The 17681-nt window shown below is 40.7% G+C and overlaps 1 protein-coding gene across 8 annotated transcripts in view; it reads left to right on the forward strand.

Moving 5' to 3' along the window:
• The window catches only part of DIP2C (disco interacting protein 2 homolog C), a 751814-nt gene that overhangs the window by 603710 nt on the left and 130423 nt on the right, over positions 1 to 17681 (forward strand). For all 8 annotated transcript variants that reach the window (XM_073629914.1, XM_073629915.1, XM_073629910.1 and 5 more), the window contains 4 exons: positions 3193 to 3401; positions 11259 to 11373; positions 12664 to 12865; positions 14435 to 14544. In XM_073629914.1, coding sequence (XP_073486015.1) covers positions 3193 to 3401; positions 11259 to 11373; positions 12664 to 12865; positions 14435 to 14544 — 636 coding nt within the window. The remainder of the gene's footprint in view (positions 1 to 3192; positions 3402 to 11258; positions 11374 to 12663; positions 12866 to 14434; positions 14545 to 17681) is intronic.

Raw genomic sequence — 17681 nt, forward strand, 5'->3', positions numbered from 1 at the left:
GACAGAGTTCTGTGAATGAATGAACTACCGATATCCTTTGCGGATGTCAGCTTGTAGTTCTCAATGAGCTACCACAGCACTGTGGAGCGCTGTGGTAGTTCATCGATTCTTCCTGCCTGTATGGGATGTACGACACACAGATACGCTGACAGGTTTGTAGGAGACCTGCATGGCACCAGTGATCTGCTGATCGCTGGTGAAGTGCTTTACAGGCTCCAAAAATAAATTGAATGCAGATTTTTTACCTGCAAAAAAAAATGCATTTATTTATCTATTTTTAAAAAAGTAAACTTATTCTTTAACTCTGAGTGGGCACTTGCTTTTTCCTCCAGCACTGTTAGAGCCGGTTCACACAGGGGCGACTTGTCAGGCGACCTAGCCACCTGACAAGTCGCCTCCCGTTCTGTACAATGGAACCGTTCTAATAGGAGCGACGAAAGTCCCTCCGACTTAGAAAAAGGTTCCTGTACTACTTCGGGGGCGACTTGCATAGACTTCTATACAGAAGTCGTTTTGCAAGTCGCCGCGGAAGTCGTTTGTAGGTCGCCTCGCTGAGGCGACCTGCAAGTCGTGCCGCCCCTGTGTGAACCGGGGCTTAATGTTTAATGGGCGTGTTCAATAAACATATGAGAAATTAGAATTTTTATGTTATCAGATTAAATTTGTGTCTATTATTGTGACTTAGGTGAGGATCAGATCACATTTTATGGCAATTTACTGCAGAAAACCAGTTCATTCCAAGGGGTTCGCATACTTTTTCCTGCCTGTGTGTGTGTATGTGTATGTGTGTATATATATATATATATATATATATATATATATCCTATTTTAATCAGGTAAACCTATTTCATATTAATGTAGACAAAGCAAGTCTGTCTCTTAATAGATCTCATTTGGGAACCCTTTGTTATGTATTGTGCCCCATACACACCATCAGAAATTCCGTGAGAAAAATCTTGGATGGTTTTTCTGACGGAATTCCGCTCAAGCTTGCCTTGCATACACACGGTCACACAAACGTCCTCTGAACTTTTGACCGTCAAGAATGTGGTGATGTACAATACTACGACGAGCCGAAAAAATGAAGTTCAATGCTTCTGAACATGCGTCAAACTGTTTCCGAGCATACGTGATTTTTTGCATACAGACAAACGCATTTTCGGATAGGAACTTTTTCCAACCGAAAAATAGAGAACCTGCTCTCAATCTTTTGTTGGCCGGAATTCTGCCAGCAAAAGACCGATGGAGCATACACACGGTCGGAATTTCTGACCAAAAGCTCACATCCGACTTTTGCTGGTGGAATTTCTGATTGTGTGTATGGGGCATTAAAGGTTTATTTGTAAAACATATTTTGAATATACTATAGATAATAGAAAAAAAATGTAAAAACTGTATACACCTAAAGTGTATGTAAACCCTAACAATGAACTGTGGATCTTGTCTTTTAGCTTCAGAGCTTACAGCAAAAAGCTAAAACATTTGACTAAAAACCATTATAGTTTTCCAGGACCAAAGTACAGGTTTTTTTCTTTTGTTTTTTAAGCCTGCATTCATTTTTCAAATAGATTTTTCTGGATTACTGCACTTTGCTCCTATTCATTGAATAAGCAAACCATTTGTTTACATTATTAGTAATTTCAGTCTTTGAAAAGGCTGACTCTAATGTATTTTATAAAGAATTGATTCACGGATGGCCGCTATCTATACAATAGTAAATTATAAGTGCCAGAATTTACTGTTCAGTTCTGTTTATAGTGCAATTTGTTAAAGCTGAAGTTTAGGTATGGCAATTTTCCAGCTTGGAACAATGTAAGTATGTATGTGACATACCTGTGGAACCCCTACTACAGTGATTGTCAGCAGCTTCCAGGTCCCGCGCCCATGCCGAGCGGCCACCCTGCTGCACTGGGAACACGGGAGGTCACTAGCTTGGCATGGGCACCATTCAGGGAACACACTGGACCAATGTCACAATGTAAAAATTGTCATACCTAAACTTCAGCTTTGAATGGACCTTTTAAGAGTCCATTTACACAAGTTATCTTTTAATTTAGCTGTATTGACCAAGAAAGGTTTTTGGGGTTTTTTTTGGTTTTGGTTTTGGTTTTTTTTGTGCGCAAGTCAGCCTTTAATTTGTCCCAGTACTTTTAATGAGAGCTGCATGACCTGATAAGATCTGTTCTAATTTCAGTTAGGGACCAAACTTCCAGGTACACCTTGAAATAGATGTACATTATTTATATGTGTTTGCTAATATATTCATCTGAGACCCCTGCTTTACTTTTTACTGTGCAAGTCTTAATTAAATCACCTCTATTGGCTAGGTAAACATTAGGGAATATGTTTTAATCACTTAAATGTAGTTGTTTTACCCATATACACTTTTTGTACTTGAATTGTTTGTGAATTGTTTGGGAGCTATGATGTCTTGCTGGCAGCGTGAGACTGTTATATGTGGGTCAGGTGCCAAATATATTATATTACCTTTTTCTATAATGTATTATTATTTATATATAAATATATTATAATACTTTTTATTATATTATAATACTTTTGCACCAGCCAGATTGGTGGATTGATATAATATATGTTTATGAAACCCTATTTGCCATAGAACAAATATTACCTGCCACTTCATAAGGGATTATCCTTGGCTGAGGTTGCTTTGTACTTTCTAAAAAAATGCTTGTATCCTGGCCGCCTTCCTCAATACGTCGAGATATTAGTTTGGAACAAGCATGGACCTGAGAAGTGACGAGCCATTAGATTCTGTGTGTACAATGCAGCATGAGTCTATGCATCATGGTAAACAAAAGGCAGTTAACAGCACACTGCTGAGAGGTTTCTGATAGACATGTGTAAAGGAAAATAAAGCTCTACTTGATGGTCAGAAAATAAATACAAAATAATATGATGTCATAGTTACTTGACAAAAACATATTTAATAATGTTTTGTTCTATTTCTTACCATATTACATACAGTATAGATAGTAAATATCTATAAAGCCACTACATATTTCTTTTATTGGAAAACTTGAACAGCAATATGTAGATCCAAATTTATGGTAAGCACATTTTGTAGGCGGTTGTTTTTAACACGGGCTACAATGAATAATCCAGTATGTGAAAAAGTCACCTCGAATGTTAGCTATATTATGTTTCTTTTTTTTTCTTTTTCTTGTTTTTTAGGTTTTTCCAGTGACCAGCTCGGGCGCGCCCATTAGTGAATATCCATTCATCAGGACCGGTCTCCTTGGGTTTATAGGACCAGCTGGGCTGGTCTTCATTATTGGGAAAATGGATGGTCTAATGGTTGTGAGTGGGCGGAGGCACAATGCCGATGACATAGTAGCAACAGCTTTGGCAGTAGAGCCAATGAAATTTGTCTACAGAGGAAGGCAAGTACATAAATGTTCAACTGACTCTCAGATTGTGTTTAGAAACCTTGAGGTCAGTTATGAGAGCAGGCTTCGGATAGTAGTAAAATAAACAGTGTGAAGATGAATGCATATTTTTATTGGCTAGCTAGACATATTTTAATGGCAAGTTTTTTGAGAATGGTCTCAGTACTCATATGTTATGCATTCATTTTTATACACTAAACTATATTCAGCTAAAGTAAAGCCATTTTTTTTCACATTTTGAATGGAGTTGGGAGAAATGTTCCGATGGGAAAACCTGTTCAGTGACAGCTGCATAAGATAGGATTTCCTCTCACTAAAGAGAGATTCTTATTTATTTCCTGTTCTCTCTCACAAGAAGTCTAGGGAAATTTCCCCAACAGAGACAAAGGCCTTAGATCAGGGATCTTCAAACTACTGCCCTCCAGCTGTTCTGGAACTACACATCCCATGAGGCATTGTAAAACACTGACATTCACAGACATGACTAGGCATGATGGGAATTGTAGTTCATGAACAACTGGAGGGCCGTAGTTTGAAGACCCCTGCCTTAGATCATCCCTTACCTTATACCTACAAACATGTTTTGGGCTTAAGATTTACTTTACCAATAAGTATTTTGGAAGTTAAAATTGCTTAAACATTCCCCCCTTTAATATGACACTTGTAAGTAATCACTTGTGCAGCCTGTTCAGTACATCAATGAACCACCATTTGTTAATCTTCAGAAATGCAGCTCTATAATGGCAGCCGGTAATAAAAGTGTTGTGCAGTGGTGTTAAAACATATCTAAAACCAGGGAAAATAATTGATTATATTGGAGCTTACCATTCCTTATGTAGTGCTGTGTAGTGTAGTGTAGTGTAGTGTAGAGGGGGGGGGGGGGGGGGGCGGTGGCGGCACCAAACCAATGCCACCACTCCCCTCGATGGGAGACGGACATGAACGCGCGAAACACCGGGATACCTCGCCGCCGCGGGAGACATTCGGCCTCCTTACCTTAGGAGGCAGATGTCCGGGCCAGACTCCGATCTCTCCTCCTCCCTCCCCTGTCCAAGGTGGGGAGTGCTGAATGGCTGAGCCGGATGAGTCACAGTGGCGGCTGGTCGGTCCGTCGGTCTTTCCCTGCTTCTCCCCTGGCCATGCGTCTCCTCCCTCCTCCTCCTTCCCCTTGACCAATAAGATCACTCCTTTCGGCCATTCGGGAAACAGGTCTCACGACTCGCTTCCTGATTGGATGGGAGGAGAATCAGTGTGAGAATGACGAATATTTCTTTGCTATTCTCGCACAACTGGGTGGGCTTGGAGCACAGTGCTCTGCGCCCTAAACCCATCTTTTTTGAAAGGCATATTAATACTAATCACATGCTTCAAAGAAAAACACCCCCCTCCCCATTGGAATCCATGGCCCGGCACCCTGTATGTAGATCAGGGGGCCAGACGCATGGGTGGGGGGGGGGGGGCAGCGACCATCTGCCTCTAATGGATGGGCCGCCACTGGGTCACAGGATACTCCAAAATAACCAATAACAGCTATAGGAGGACAAACTGCTCTCTAATCTCTCTAATCATCTAATCCTTCAATAGCAGTTTTTCTGGAGGTAGCAGGGAATGGTCAGTATATCTAGAACCCTACAGCAGCAGTTCGTAAAAAACAACTCTGGCACTTAGTTCCCTTATGGCATTCACACAGATATTAGTCCCCAGCAATGTATTCACTCACAGTGTCCCAGGAGCTGTCTGCCACCCAGCATCCACAGGTAGATCCACAGGTATATCCTCAGAAAACAAGATCCTTCGCCAGACCAGGACCAGCTGTATTAAACCCAAAACCAAAATTGTGCTATATTTCAGCTTACCAATCATTAGATTTTGTGGCTGCATCAGTTTTCTTTTCTTTGGCTTTTTCCCTTTGCTTTCACCTTGTGATCTGGCCAGTAACACACCTCCTGTATTAGTGAGATGCAACTCTAGAGGAATGAGCATAGGAGACACAGCAGACAGCATCATTGTCAGTGTGGGGAGAGGGTAGTATTAAATGTATTAGCAGATTTAGAACCACTAACAAATTGAAGCCAAACTCCAGCTTAGGCTTTATAGGTAAGGTTAAAAGAAACAGTTTTTTTCTTTTTGGGATAAAGTTTGTGCATAAATAATTAAAAGTTGGCCATTTTAATCAACCCTGCCAGTGTTTTTTTGTTTTTTTAATTCTTTAAGTTTTTATAGTCATACTCAGAAACACGAAATCACAAAATGTAAACTTATAAGGACACTGATAATTAGCTCATGCCTTTTCTTTGTATTCCTGGTCTAGAGCCAGCTGTTGTATTGTATATTGTTGTATTGTTGTATTGTATACTTACATAGATTACATAGTAGGTAAAGTTGAAAAAAAGAAAATAGTCCATCCAGTTCAACCTGTGTAGGTGCACGTGTGTCAGTGTCTATAATTATTTCTCATATCCCTGTATGCTGTGTTCTTTAAGATGCACATCCAAGAGTCTTTTAAAAATATCCACACTCCCCGCTGCCACCGCCAATTGTGGAAGAGAGTTTCACATCCTTATTGCCCTGACAGTATAAAAACCCCCCTGCGCAGTTTAAGGTTAAACCGCTTCCCCTCCAATCTCATTGTGTGGCCCCGTGTCCTCTTACACTCCCTGAGACTGAATGGTTTTCTTCCCTTTGCTGGGATCACCATTAAGGTATTTGTAGATTGCTATCATGTCCCCTATCAAGCGTCGCTTCTTCAGCGAGAATAAATTTAGTGCTTGTAGTCGTTCCTCGTAATTGAGGCACCCAGTTCCCTTATTGGTTTCGTTGCCCTTATTTGGACTCTCTCCAGCTCCAGCACATCCTTCCTGAGGACTGGTGACCAAAACTGGACAGAGTACTCCAGATGTGGCCTAACCAGAGTTTTATAACTCTTATTATATATCTGTCATCTACTAGGAGCCCCAGATCTCTCTCCATCCTTGATTCCCCCAGCGGTTCTCTCCCTAGTGTTAAGTGGTTTGTCTCATCCATGTAAACTAATGCATTCTGCTGGAGAGTTTGTGCTGTGAAAAATATTTGCTTTTATATTTAAATTGGCTTTAACAACAGTGCCCTCCAGCAAGTATAATCCTTTGGTAATCTTCTCCAGGCCCCCAGCCCAGCAGCCACTGAGGTCTAAACTGCAGCTTCTAGTTTCTCTGGATATTTCCCTGGGTCAATACCCCCCCTAGGGGAAATGGAACATGCCCTTGAGGGAAAAGAACAATCTGCACAGGCCTCCTGTCCATTTATCGTCTACCCAGCCACATTCTGTAGACCTCCTTACAGAGATTGGCTGGGGCATGATAAATATTCAACTGATCATTTCAATCTCCCAGCCCTGTGCTCTGGAAACTTCTTAGCCCAGGAAACCCTGAACAGGCCAACATATAATCACTGCACCACTCACTACAGTGGAGCCGGTAAACTAAATTTACCGACCAGCCTAGAGAAGGGTGCTACACTTAGATGGGGTGGCTGCATTAGTTTACTCTTTTCAGGCTGTTTTCTCTTTATTTTCTTATGGAAATCCTGCAAATACTGCAATTCCTTTTTCTGGGTGGGAGCCATCATTGCCACCCACACTGGATTAAGGATGGGGAGATTTGTAAATTACAGAAGAAAAAAAAGATTGTTTCCAGTTTATTTCACAGGAAGTGACAAGGATGCTGAATTTCTGGCAAGATCAACAGGTTTATGTACTTGCTGAAAATATTGTCAGCCTGAAACTGAAAATGAATGCAGCCGCATCATCTCTAGCCTTAGGCCTGGTTCACATCTATGCAGGTTGCAGTTTGCATATCCCAGGTGCATTTTGCATTTTTCAATACACATTTTTGATCCATTGAAGTCTATGGAACCAAAAACCAGAAAAAAAGTCCCTGGCCCTTTCCATAAAATGCATAGATGTGAACGTGACCCTTAGGAAACCATGTTAAATGGATTGTATTGTATTTCTGCAAAACTGAATATGCATTCAAAAATGCATAGGTGTGAACCAGGACTCAAGCTGCAATGTACAGAATGTTTGTTCTTGGGTTTATTCAGGGCAGTTCCGGCACCCTCGGCAATGAATGTATGTTCATGGCAAGGTGGTCTTATTGATGCTGGCTGCTGCAGGATTTATTGTCGCTGGTGGGGACCTATTTCTTTTTGTGGAGGTCTATTTTTGCTGAGTAGGTCTATTGTTGCTGGTGGGTGATCTTATGATCCCGGGGGTTCAGTTGTTGCTGGGAGGGATTCACTGTTGAGGGAGAGGTCTGTTGTTGCTGGCTGCTGTGAGATCTGTTGTTGCAGCTGGGGGTCTATTGCTGCTGCGGTGGTTTTTTTGTTGTGTAGAAAATATATTGTTGCTGGGGTGGGGTCTATTGTTGCTCACTGCATGGGGAATCTATTTTACTGTCTCTTACCATTAACAAATTCAGTGCAAATCACTTAGGCCCCTTTCACACTGGGGCGTCGGCGCCGTTGGCGATAAAGTTTTAGCGGTGCTTTACCGATGTTTTTTGGGGGGTTTTTGGGTGCTAGCAGGGCGGTTTTAAAACGACCCGCAAAGGGCTGCTGCTGCTGCGGCGCTTTGCCGGCGGTACAGCAGCGGTGCCCATTCAGTTCAATGGGCAGGAGTTGTTTAGGCGCTCCTTCACCACTCCAAAGATGCTGCTTGCAGGAGTTTTTTTTTAACGTCCCTCAAGTGCACCGCTCCAGTGTGAAAGCCCTCGGGCTTTCACACCGGGGAGACAGGAGAGGCTCTTTACAGGCGCTATGCAGGCAATATTTTTAGTGCTGTAGCGCCTCAGTGTGAAAGGGGTCTTAGTAGCAGATAAATGATACTTGGTTCTGTATTCTCTAAAAGGGGCAGTGATGGAAGGTGGAACCAAGGGATGGTGCTGAGAGGTGGAGTAGAAATGAAGGGTGACTCAGAAGGGGGGAGTTCCTGCACCTATTCTCTGGTTAAAAAAAAAGCCCTGGATTTATTTATCCTTTTTATTGGGAGTTAGGATGAGTAGACCTAAAAACTTTCAACAATGTTATTTTTAAGTACATGGGAGCTGTTTTCAACCTAGTGTAGTTTTGGTTTAGCAATCCATTAACACAAGTACCTCCAATTCATTGAAGAAAAATGATAGGCATACTTTTCTTTCATAGCTCGTTTCAAAGTCATATACTAATGCCAGATCTCATGCCCTCCAGGCATCGGACTCTGTGCTGTCTTCAGAGACAGGGCTTCATAGGGTATTTAATATAATGCTCTGTATCTTTTATTCTGTTGACACAAACATGACATAAACCAAATTGCAGCTTTTCTGAGAGGAGAGATGATAACATTTCATGAGCAATGCTGACAGCTCACACAGCTGCAGGCTCCACCAGGCCGATAATTACCAGAGAAAACTCATGCAAGCTAGTCTCTGCTATATTCCTGCTACGTGCTGGAACCATAAAATGTCTCAAACCTCACATACAGAAGTACCCTGATATACTTCATCTTTTGCTGCAACAAAATATTGGGGTGTATTTACTAAAGCTGCAGAGTGCAAAATCAGGCTCACTTCTGCAAAGAAACCAATTAGCTTCCAGGTTTTATTGCCAATGCTTTATTGAACAAGCTAAAGTCAGAAGCTGATTGGTTTCTATGCAGAAGTGAGCCTGATTTTGCACTCTCCAGCTTTAGTAAATAAACTCCATTGTGTCGTGCTGCACTTCTTTGTAAATGTTTATGAGCACCTAGTAATTTTATAGATTTCTGAAAGATGGCTCTCTAAACTGTGATCTGATTTTCATGTAATCCACAGCAACATACTCAAAGAGGCAATGGAAAGTATCAAACTTGCACGTAAACTCATGTTAGGGTAAATTTAAAGCAAGCTCCCACACCACAAGGCTGACCCCCAATGGGCACCAGACAGTGACTCAAACCATACAAGTACAGTATGGAGCACCAGAGCAAAACTGGATGAAATAGTCCAAGATCATTTTAATTGTTGGTAAATAAGTTATTACAAAAAAGCCAACAATTGAGGGCAAGAATACACCCCTTTCATCTGGGCTACAAGAACAAACATTGGACATATATCAAAATTGTCACATGAACATCAGTTGTTCCGGTTGAATTAGAAATGTTAAAGGATAAAAATGGCCTACGTACTAAAACATCAACTAAAGAAAGTAGATATAGATATATAAAAATATACAAAATTGCATCAAAAAGAAAATGTACAAAAAAAGTGATAAAATATTAAATGAAGTAGGACTAATTGGCTACCAGAACAAGTACTAGAACACAATAGGAGACCAAACTACTGAAAATAAAAAGATAACTTTTAAAATAATTATAAAAAAAAGAGACCAACTTGTTGAAATAGGACTAAATGGCTACTGAAAAAAATACAAAAAACAGTAAGACACTAGGCTACTAAAATAAAGTAGATTGGCTACTGAAACAAGAATTAAAGGGCAGGTTCACCTTTGTAAAAAATAAAACAAATGCACGCTTTTTTGCAAGTAAAAGAATGTGCATTTATTATTTTTTTTATTACAAGGAGCCTGCAAAGCATCGCACCCATGATCAGCAGGTGCAATCTCAGGCTGCTGCAGGCAGTCAGTGTATCCATCTGCTCGTATCATGTACGGGCAGGCAGTTACACAATGATAGAAAGCAACAAACTCCCTAGAGCGCTCAAGAGAACTCATTGAGAACTACAAGCTGTCAGCCACAAAGGCTTTCAGTACTTGTAGTTCTCCCATTCACAGAACTCTGTGAGTGAATGATGCGGCCTGCATGACCACCTTTTTTAAAATTGTGACAGCGGTGCAGGGAGAGAATCCCCAGCCCACTGTCACAAGAAGGGTTCAGGATGGGGGGGCGGTGCAGGGGCTGCTGCAACAGTAGCATGTTACTCTCTGAATACAGGTGTAACATGTTACAAAAGGTGAACTTATACTTTAATAATCACTGAGAAGTCAAATAAGACTTATTAGTTACTAGAATAAGTACTTGCAAAGCACTAAGAAAGTTTGTACTAATTCGGCTTTTCCATTTAAACCTATTTAAAGCGGTTGAAACGGCCAAAAAAAAAACTGCTAAGGACCTCTGGTTGGTCAGTTACCCTGTTTATGGGTAGTCTATTTCATTGTTTCTCAACGCCAGTCCTCAAGTACCCCAACAGGTCATGTTTTCAGGCTTCCCATTATTTTGCACAGGTGATTTGATCAGTTTCACTGCCTTTGTAATTGCCACAGCCGTTTCATCTGACTGAAAACCTGAAAACATGACCTGTTTGGGGGTACTTGAGGACTGGAGTTGAGAAACATTGGTCTACTTAACTGCATGAAAACCTCTTGTTCAGAAAAAAAAAATATTGTGTGTGCTGTTTAAGAACATGATTTCATTGTTACTACAATTTGTAGTAGTTTAAGATCAAAGTGCATTTTAGGGGCCATTCATTCAAAAATCCAAAATATTCCAACGGAATCTCAAAATTTTTTTCACCAGTGTATAGTTAGATACAGCATCTTTTCCTTACAAGAGAACTATATACTGTACATAGAGGGAACATGTGCTTTCTGGCTTTCGCAGTAAACTAGTACAAAGAGCAGTGAGGAAGCACAAAGTTCAACAACCCATTGACACCAATTTAGGTTTTAGATTATTACAATCAGATCAGTTTAGAGATCATTTTTGATTGGTTGTTGCGGGTAATTGCACTTAATTGATTAAAACCAGCAGAATCAAATTTTGATACTACAAATATGATGGTTACAATTAAGTTGAATCTCTATTCTAAACCTTATATGGATTTTTGTTTTTTGTTTTTGCAGGATAGCAGTGTTTTCTGTGAATGTTCTGCATGACGAGAGGATAGTGATTGTTGCAGAGCAGCGGCCTGACTCTACAGAGGAGGACAGCTTCCAGTGGATGAGCAGAGTTCTACAGGTGGAACAGAGCTGGAAAAAAAAATACTATTAAACCATTAAGATACAATGTACAATGGGATTTTAGATTTGTGAAACGCAAGGGATAGTAAATTGTTCTATATTAACCCCCTAGATACAAAGCCACATTATAAAATTGCATATATAACGGTGACATATAGGGAATGATATATATACTGTAAATGAAAATAAACAAGATAAACTTTACTCACATAAATAAACCAGATCACTGTTAAGGTGTATGTAAAACCAAAACATTTTTCTAATTTGGATGGGTAGAAAAGGGTTAGACAGGTTTTTATTGCTATCTGTGTTGCCACTGGGGAGATTCACCCTCTATATTTGTCCTAGTGATCACGGTCACTGGTTCAGACAGTGAATGGTTTATTGTTGGCCAATGACAAACTGCAGGGCAGCTAAGGCTGAACACTATTAAGTACCTATATCTATGTCACCTCTCTACATTTTCTTAAAGATATATATATATAGATATATAGATATATATATCTATATATCTATATATATCTATATAGATATATAGATATATATATCTATATATCTATATAGATATTTCTCTTCCCTGCTTATGTCTATGACCTTGAGAAATGGACCATGCATGTCTCCAAAATGTTGGAACTTGATGATTTGTTTTGTTTTTTTGCTGTCCCTGCTGGTTAGATTTACCTTTTGTTTTTGTCCTGGTGACCATTGACATTATGCCTACAAGTGAGTGAAATTACAAAATTTAGATTTTTCGACAGAGCAGTAATACAGGTCTTCCAGTGGGGACAGTTACAACTGTCTAGGAGTGGATTTCACTTAATTTCACTTCCAGGTGTTTCTACAAGACAGGAAGTAAAGGGAAATCTCCTCAATGGAACCCAGCTGAAAAAAACAGGGGGCTTAATCCTTCCTTATTCTATTCAAAATACAAAATGTTTTGCCTCTAGATGTACTTTTAATTGGGACCAGATATGGACCAAAAAATGCTCTAAGTATGTAGACTTTGAATCAATGGACCCTGCCCTTCCTGTAGTGTATAGGGTAGAATTTACAAATTTCTAGATAACTGTATATGAGTTGGGAAAAGGGGCAAAGATGACTACTCTTCGCTTCAGTCTGCTGCAGCAGTAGATCATGTCCAGCTATTATTAGTTCTTTGTCATGTTTTGCTTTAGATTTTTATTTGTAATTTTTAAAGATATTAAAAAAGACACAACGTTTACTGTAGAAAATAAGATGTATTTCCAGTGTAATATACATAATCTCATCTCTTTTGGATTTCTTGTAGGCCATTGACAGTATCCATCAAGTTGGAGTTTACTGTTTAGCTCTAGTACCAGCAAACACACTCCCTAAAACTCCTTTAGGTGGCATTCACCTGTCAGAGACCAAGCAACTGTTCCTTGAGGGGTCACTCCATCCATGCAATGTGCTCATGTGTCCTCACACATGTGTAACAAACCTTCCAAAACCAAGACAAAAGCAGCCAGGTAAGTCAAGTGTAGGATCTCACAACTTGCACATTCAGAGATGGACTTCAAGAGAGGAAAACGTGGGGGGACTGCTGCAGGTGTGAAGTGCAGATACTTACTGTACAGATATACATACCTCCAGCAGCCTCCCAAACCTTCCTGCCATGATTGATTGCCGGACTATTCTAAAAGGTAAAGCTGCAACACTTGTAGGTAGTTTCTGAGCTTGCTAATAAGCCCCCCCCCCCCCCCCAACACCCTTTTCCATTGAACCAGAACAATGATCAGCAGACTCTAGTCAATAGGAATGCACAAAAGGCAACAAGGAACCGGCAAGCAGCGGCACTTCTGAGATTTGGCAGTTACAAAAAGACTTGGGGGGCTGATGCAGGTATGTGTATGCACACAAGAGTTAATGCATTCCAGCACTGAGGCATAGCGAGAATGTATATTGCACATGCGTGGCTCAATGCATGTTAGCAGATAGGTTAGACGCTCCTATTGCATACAGCTCTCCAAACAGCAGGGAGCTGCTTTGAGTTACTTTTGTATGCACCATGAATTATGAAACTTGAATTAAAAAAAAAATGCCAGCGTACATAATCTTCTAATGGACTAGTCCACCCTAAACTGATGTTTCAGCTTTTGGTAGATGGAGGGTTAAACCACTAAACACATTCTGGAGTTCCTTGGGGACTTGAGCTACTATGTCTGGAAACCCAATATGGCCATTGTGAAAGGTTCCCATTCTTCCTGTTGGAGTTTTTATTATTTAATTTATGGAGAATGTAACAGAGTTCTCTGCTGTTTGGAGAGCTGTAGCTCTGACTTAACAGGGGTAGGGGTCAGTCTGCTGTAGACTACTGGATGGGGACAAGCTGATTGAGGGATTTGCAAGCTGCATTCGTAAACAAACCAAGATTTACCGGTTTTACAGCACCCTAAATATGTTTATATAATTTTCAATGAGCCTTTTAATTTTGGGTTTAATTGCATTTTTGACTGTGTATAAAGGAAGGGAATGCACATAAACTTTTCTTAGCCACTTTTGGATTGCAATATTTTTAGTAACAATTTCCCTGTAAATTAACTTTCTTGCTACAGTGCAGCAGAGAACTTTATTAAAGACACTAAACTGAAGACACAGGGTTTTACTAGCAATTAGGTGTTTTGCAGAAGATTAAATCACCTTGTGAGGTCCTTGATGATGTGATCACCATATTTTGGGTCAGTCGTTTTGGTCGCTTTAAAACATAAACATTTGCTACTGTAGAAAACTTTCTCTGTTTTTTTGCACCATGGACCTTCAGTAGGAGCACAGAGATATGCAGCTTTTTTAGGTCCAGAAAATTAGATCATAAACAATTTGTGTTGGTTGCTATTATGTGTTTACCATGTTTGTCCAAAAACATAGTATACAATTTACATAAACTGGTTAATTAAATCTTTGGTATTCTGTTTGTTGGAATTTTAGACCAGAATGATTTATTTGCATGATAGTGTAGCTTAATGCTTATGTGGCATTTGCATGAACATTCAAAGCTCATCATTTCATCTGAGTAATATATAATGTGTTATTCCTTGCAGAAATTGGCCCTGCCTCTGTGATGGTGGGGAACCTGGTTTCTGGTAAAAGGATTGCACAAGCCAGTGGAAGGGATTTGGGACAGATAGAAGACAATGATCAGGCCAGAAAGGTAAGTAAAATTCTAATGACTGATAAACATACAGACAAGTAGAGCTATTGAAATTTCCTCTCACCACCAATTGTGATGAAAACCTTGCAATTTATAGATTGCCATTTTGGGAAATTGACAGTGATGATGTCAGTGAGAGGGATAAACAATGACACTGGTGAGGTAATGTGCAAACTTTAGATGCCTTGTAATAAAGGACACATAAGTGGTAGGTAAGACAGTGGAGCTGTTGGTTGAGAAATCCCTTTTAAGGCAGGGTAGCTAATCTAGTCACTATAAAGTGAATATGTGGCAATGCTATGGACAGTCACATTTTTACAAATTTCTAATATCCAATAAATGAGCTTTAAAACAAGCCCTCACTGATCTCGGTAACTGCAAGCAAATGTCACAGAAGATGCACTGAATTCTTTATCACTCATCAGAAGCTCAACTCACACTGTTTCCCCTTCCCAGAGCAATTTCTCCGTAATCAAATTAGAGATTAGAAGTCTTCTAAGTCACTGCTGGGAGATGGGAGCAGGGTAAGCTGAGCTACTGAGAGGACAAAATTGAACAACTTTAGTGCTTCTGCTGTGAATTTGAGGATGATTTGCTTCACCCTACCTGCAGCTACGGAGGTCAATAAAGGATTTTTTTTTTTGGCAAGCTAACACATACAATGCACTGAATGTCCTTGGCTTGGCCAAAAGCAAGCACTGGTTATTGAATTAAGATGGCTATCCTTCTGAGGCCAATTGCCACAGTAATGTGTATTACCTAACCTGGCACTGTCAGCACATAGCAGGCACTTCTGGTTTTCTGCACATCAGGTCAGTGTAAGCATCTTGGGTACCCAGAATTCCTGGCTACTTTAATATGAGGATACTTCTTGAGTTGGTTTAGGATTCTCGCTCTGCCCTCTAATGCCGCGTACACACGGTCGGACTTTTCGTCTACAAAAGTCCGACAGCCTGTCCGACAGACTTCCGACGTACCTTCGGCGGACTTGCGGCAGACTTTCTTACGAACGGACTTACACACACACGACCACACAAAAGTACGACAGCCTAGTACGCGGTGACGTACACCAAGTCCGACGAGACTATAAAACGGAAGTTCAATAGCCCGTACGACACCCTTTGGGCTCCTTCTGCTAATCTCGTGTTTATCTCGTGTTAGTAGAAGTTTGGTGAGAGACGATTCGCGCTTGTGAGACTCGTATTTTTCAGTTCGTTTTAACTGTTGTTCAGTCTGTGCTTGTGAGGTTTGTATCTGCTTTTCAGTGCGTTTGGTCAGTTGGCATTGAGAAATCTTTGTTTTATTGGCCGCTCGTTCCTGATTTTCAGGTCGTTCTTCACAGGCCTTGCTGTTCTTCAGTGCGTTCTGTTTAGTGCGTTCTGACCAGCCGACCGTTTTGAAGCCATGTTACCTGTACGTACTCGTCGTCGAGCTCGTGCATTGTATGTGCTTGGTGCTGTAGTTTATTCTTCAGCCCAAGACCAGTCCATGAACAGGGCGAGGAGGAGTTCATGGACCAAGAATTGGTTGCTTCAGCGTGACCAGTTCTGTCACATGCCTTTGCTCCGTGAGATCCGTGAGAATAATCCTGAGGATTTCAGGAACTTTCTCCGGATGACGGACCCCGTTTTTGACCGTTTGTTGGCTTTGCTGACCCCCTATATCAGCAGGCAGGATACCTGCATGAGGCAAGCCATCACTCCGGAGCAGAGGCTGGTCGCTACCTTGCGGTATTTGGCCACAGGGAGAAGCCTGCAGGACCTTAAGTTCTCGACAGGCATCTCCCCCCAGGCTCTGGGGATCATTATCCCAGAGACCTGTTCTGCCATCATACAGGTCCTGCAGAAGGACTATATTAAGGTAAGATATTTTTCTTTTATTAGCATCACATGTTCTTTTATGTAATCTTTGATAATATAATGTATTTCTTGCTTCAAACACTACTTACCATCATTGCAATATAGTGTGAATGTCCCCTTTTTATCCTCGCACATGCTGGATTTTTTTCCTGTTATTTTTTGTCATGCATGTATATTTTCCTTCAATAACCTTCCCAGCATGAAGTGATGGGAACATATCCACCTAGTCTACTCATTTGGAATGTATTTTGTTTGAGTGTATTTAGTGTGCTGCTAATGAGCAATTATCTAGATTTCACAAACCCCCCCCCCCCCCCACCTAAACTCACTCCAAATAGTGTGCTGCTAATGAGCAATTATCTAGATTTCACAACCCCCCCCCCCCCCCCCACCTAAACTCACTCCAAATAGTTTGCTGCTAATGAGCAATTATCTAGATTTCACAACCCCACCCCACCCCCCCACCTAAACTCACTCCAAATAGTTTGCTGCTAATGAGCAATTATCTAGATTTCACAACCCCCCCACCCCCACCCTCGTTAAAATTTGCTGGAATGTTCTGTGGTGTTGATTTGTCTAAAGCAAATATATGTTGCACTTTGCAAAATGCATGTGCACTCTACAAGTGCATTTGTTCCAGTGCTTTAGTAAATGAGCAGAAGCTCTGCTGATTTCCATCATCAAATCATATGCAAGCCTCAAAGTGTTTTCATTAATTGCCCTTGCATGTGATTGTGTACTCCTTGCAACATGAATGCCTTTTTACATTACCTCATTTACTGTAAGCTGGTTAGCAACTGCACCTGCAGAGTGCGACAACTGCAGTCTTGTAGCCTTTTTAGTCCCTAAATTCCTGCGTGTCCTAAAAGTAATTTTTTTTAGGGATTTCACAACCCCCTAAAATGTAATCAATGTTCCATCAGAGGGGGTGAGCAATCTGATAAGTGTGCCTTTCCATATTAGTTATTCCAGAACAATTAAATTATTGAATGTTATACTGATGCTGGGGAATAATGTTTTTAATTGTCTAATTTTCTTGCAATGTTAGCTTCCAAATTAATTGATTTGGTTTTCTTGTTTGATTTCCCAGTTTCCTTCAACGCCACAGGAATGGCAGACTGTGGCATCCCATTTTGCCAGCCGTTGGGACTTTCCCAATTGTGGAGGGGCTATAGATGGGAAACATGTCCACATTGTGCCACCACCCCATTCGGGGTCATATTATTTTAATTATAAGGGGTTCCACAGTATTGTTTTAATGGCGGTGGTGTCGGCACA

This window comes from Aquarana catesbeiana, linkage group LG05 (assembly GCF_042186555.1).
Source record: "Aquarana catesbeiana isolate 2022-GZ linkage group LG05, ASM4218655v1, whole genome shotgun sequence".
Classification (NCBI taxonomy): Eukaryota; Metazoa; Chordata; class Amphibia; order Anura; family Ranidae; genus Aquarana; species Aquarana catesbeiana.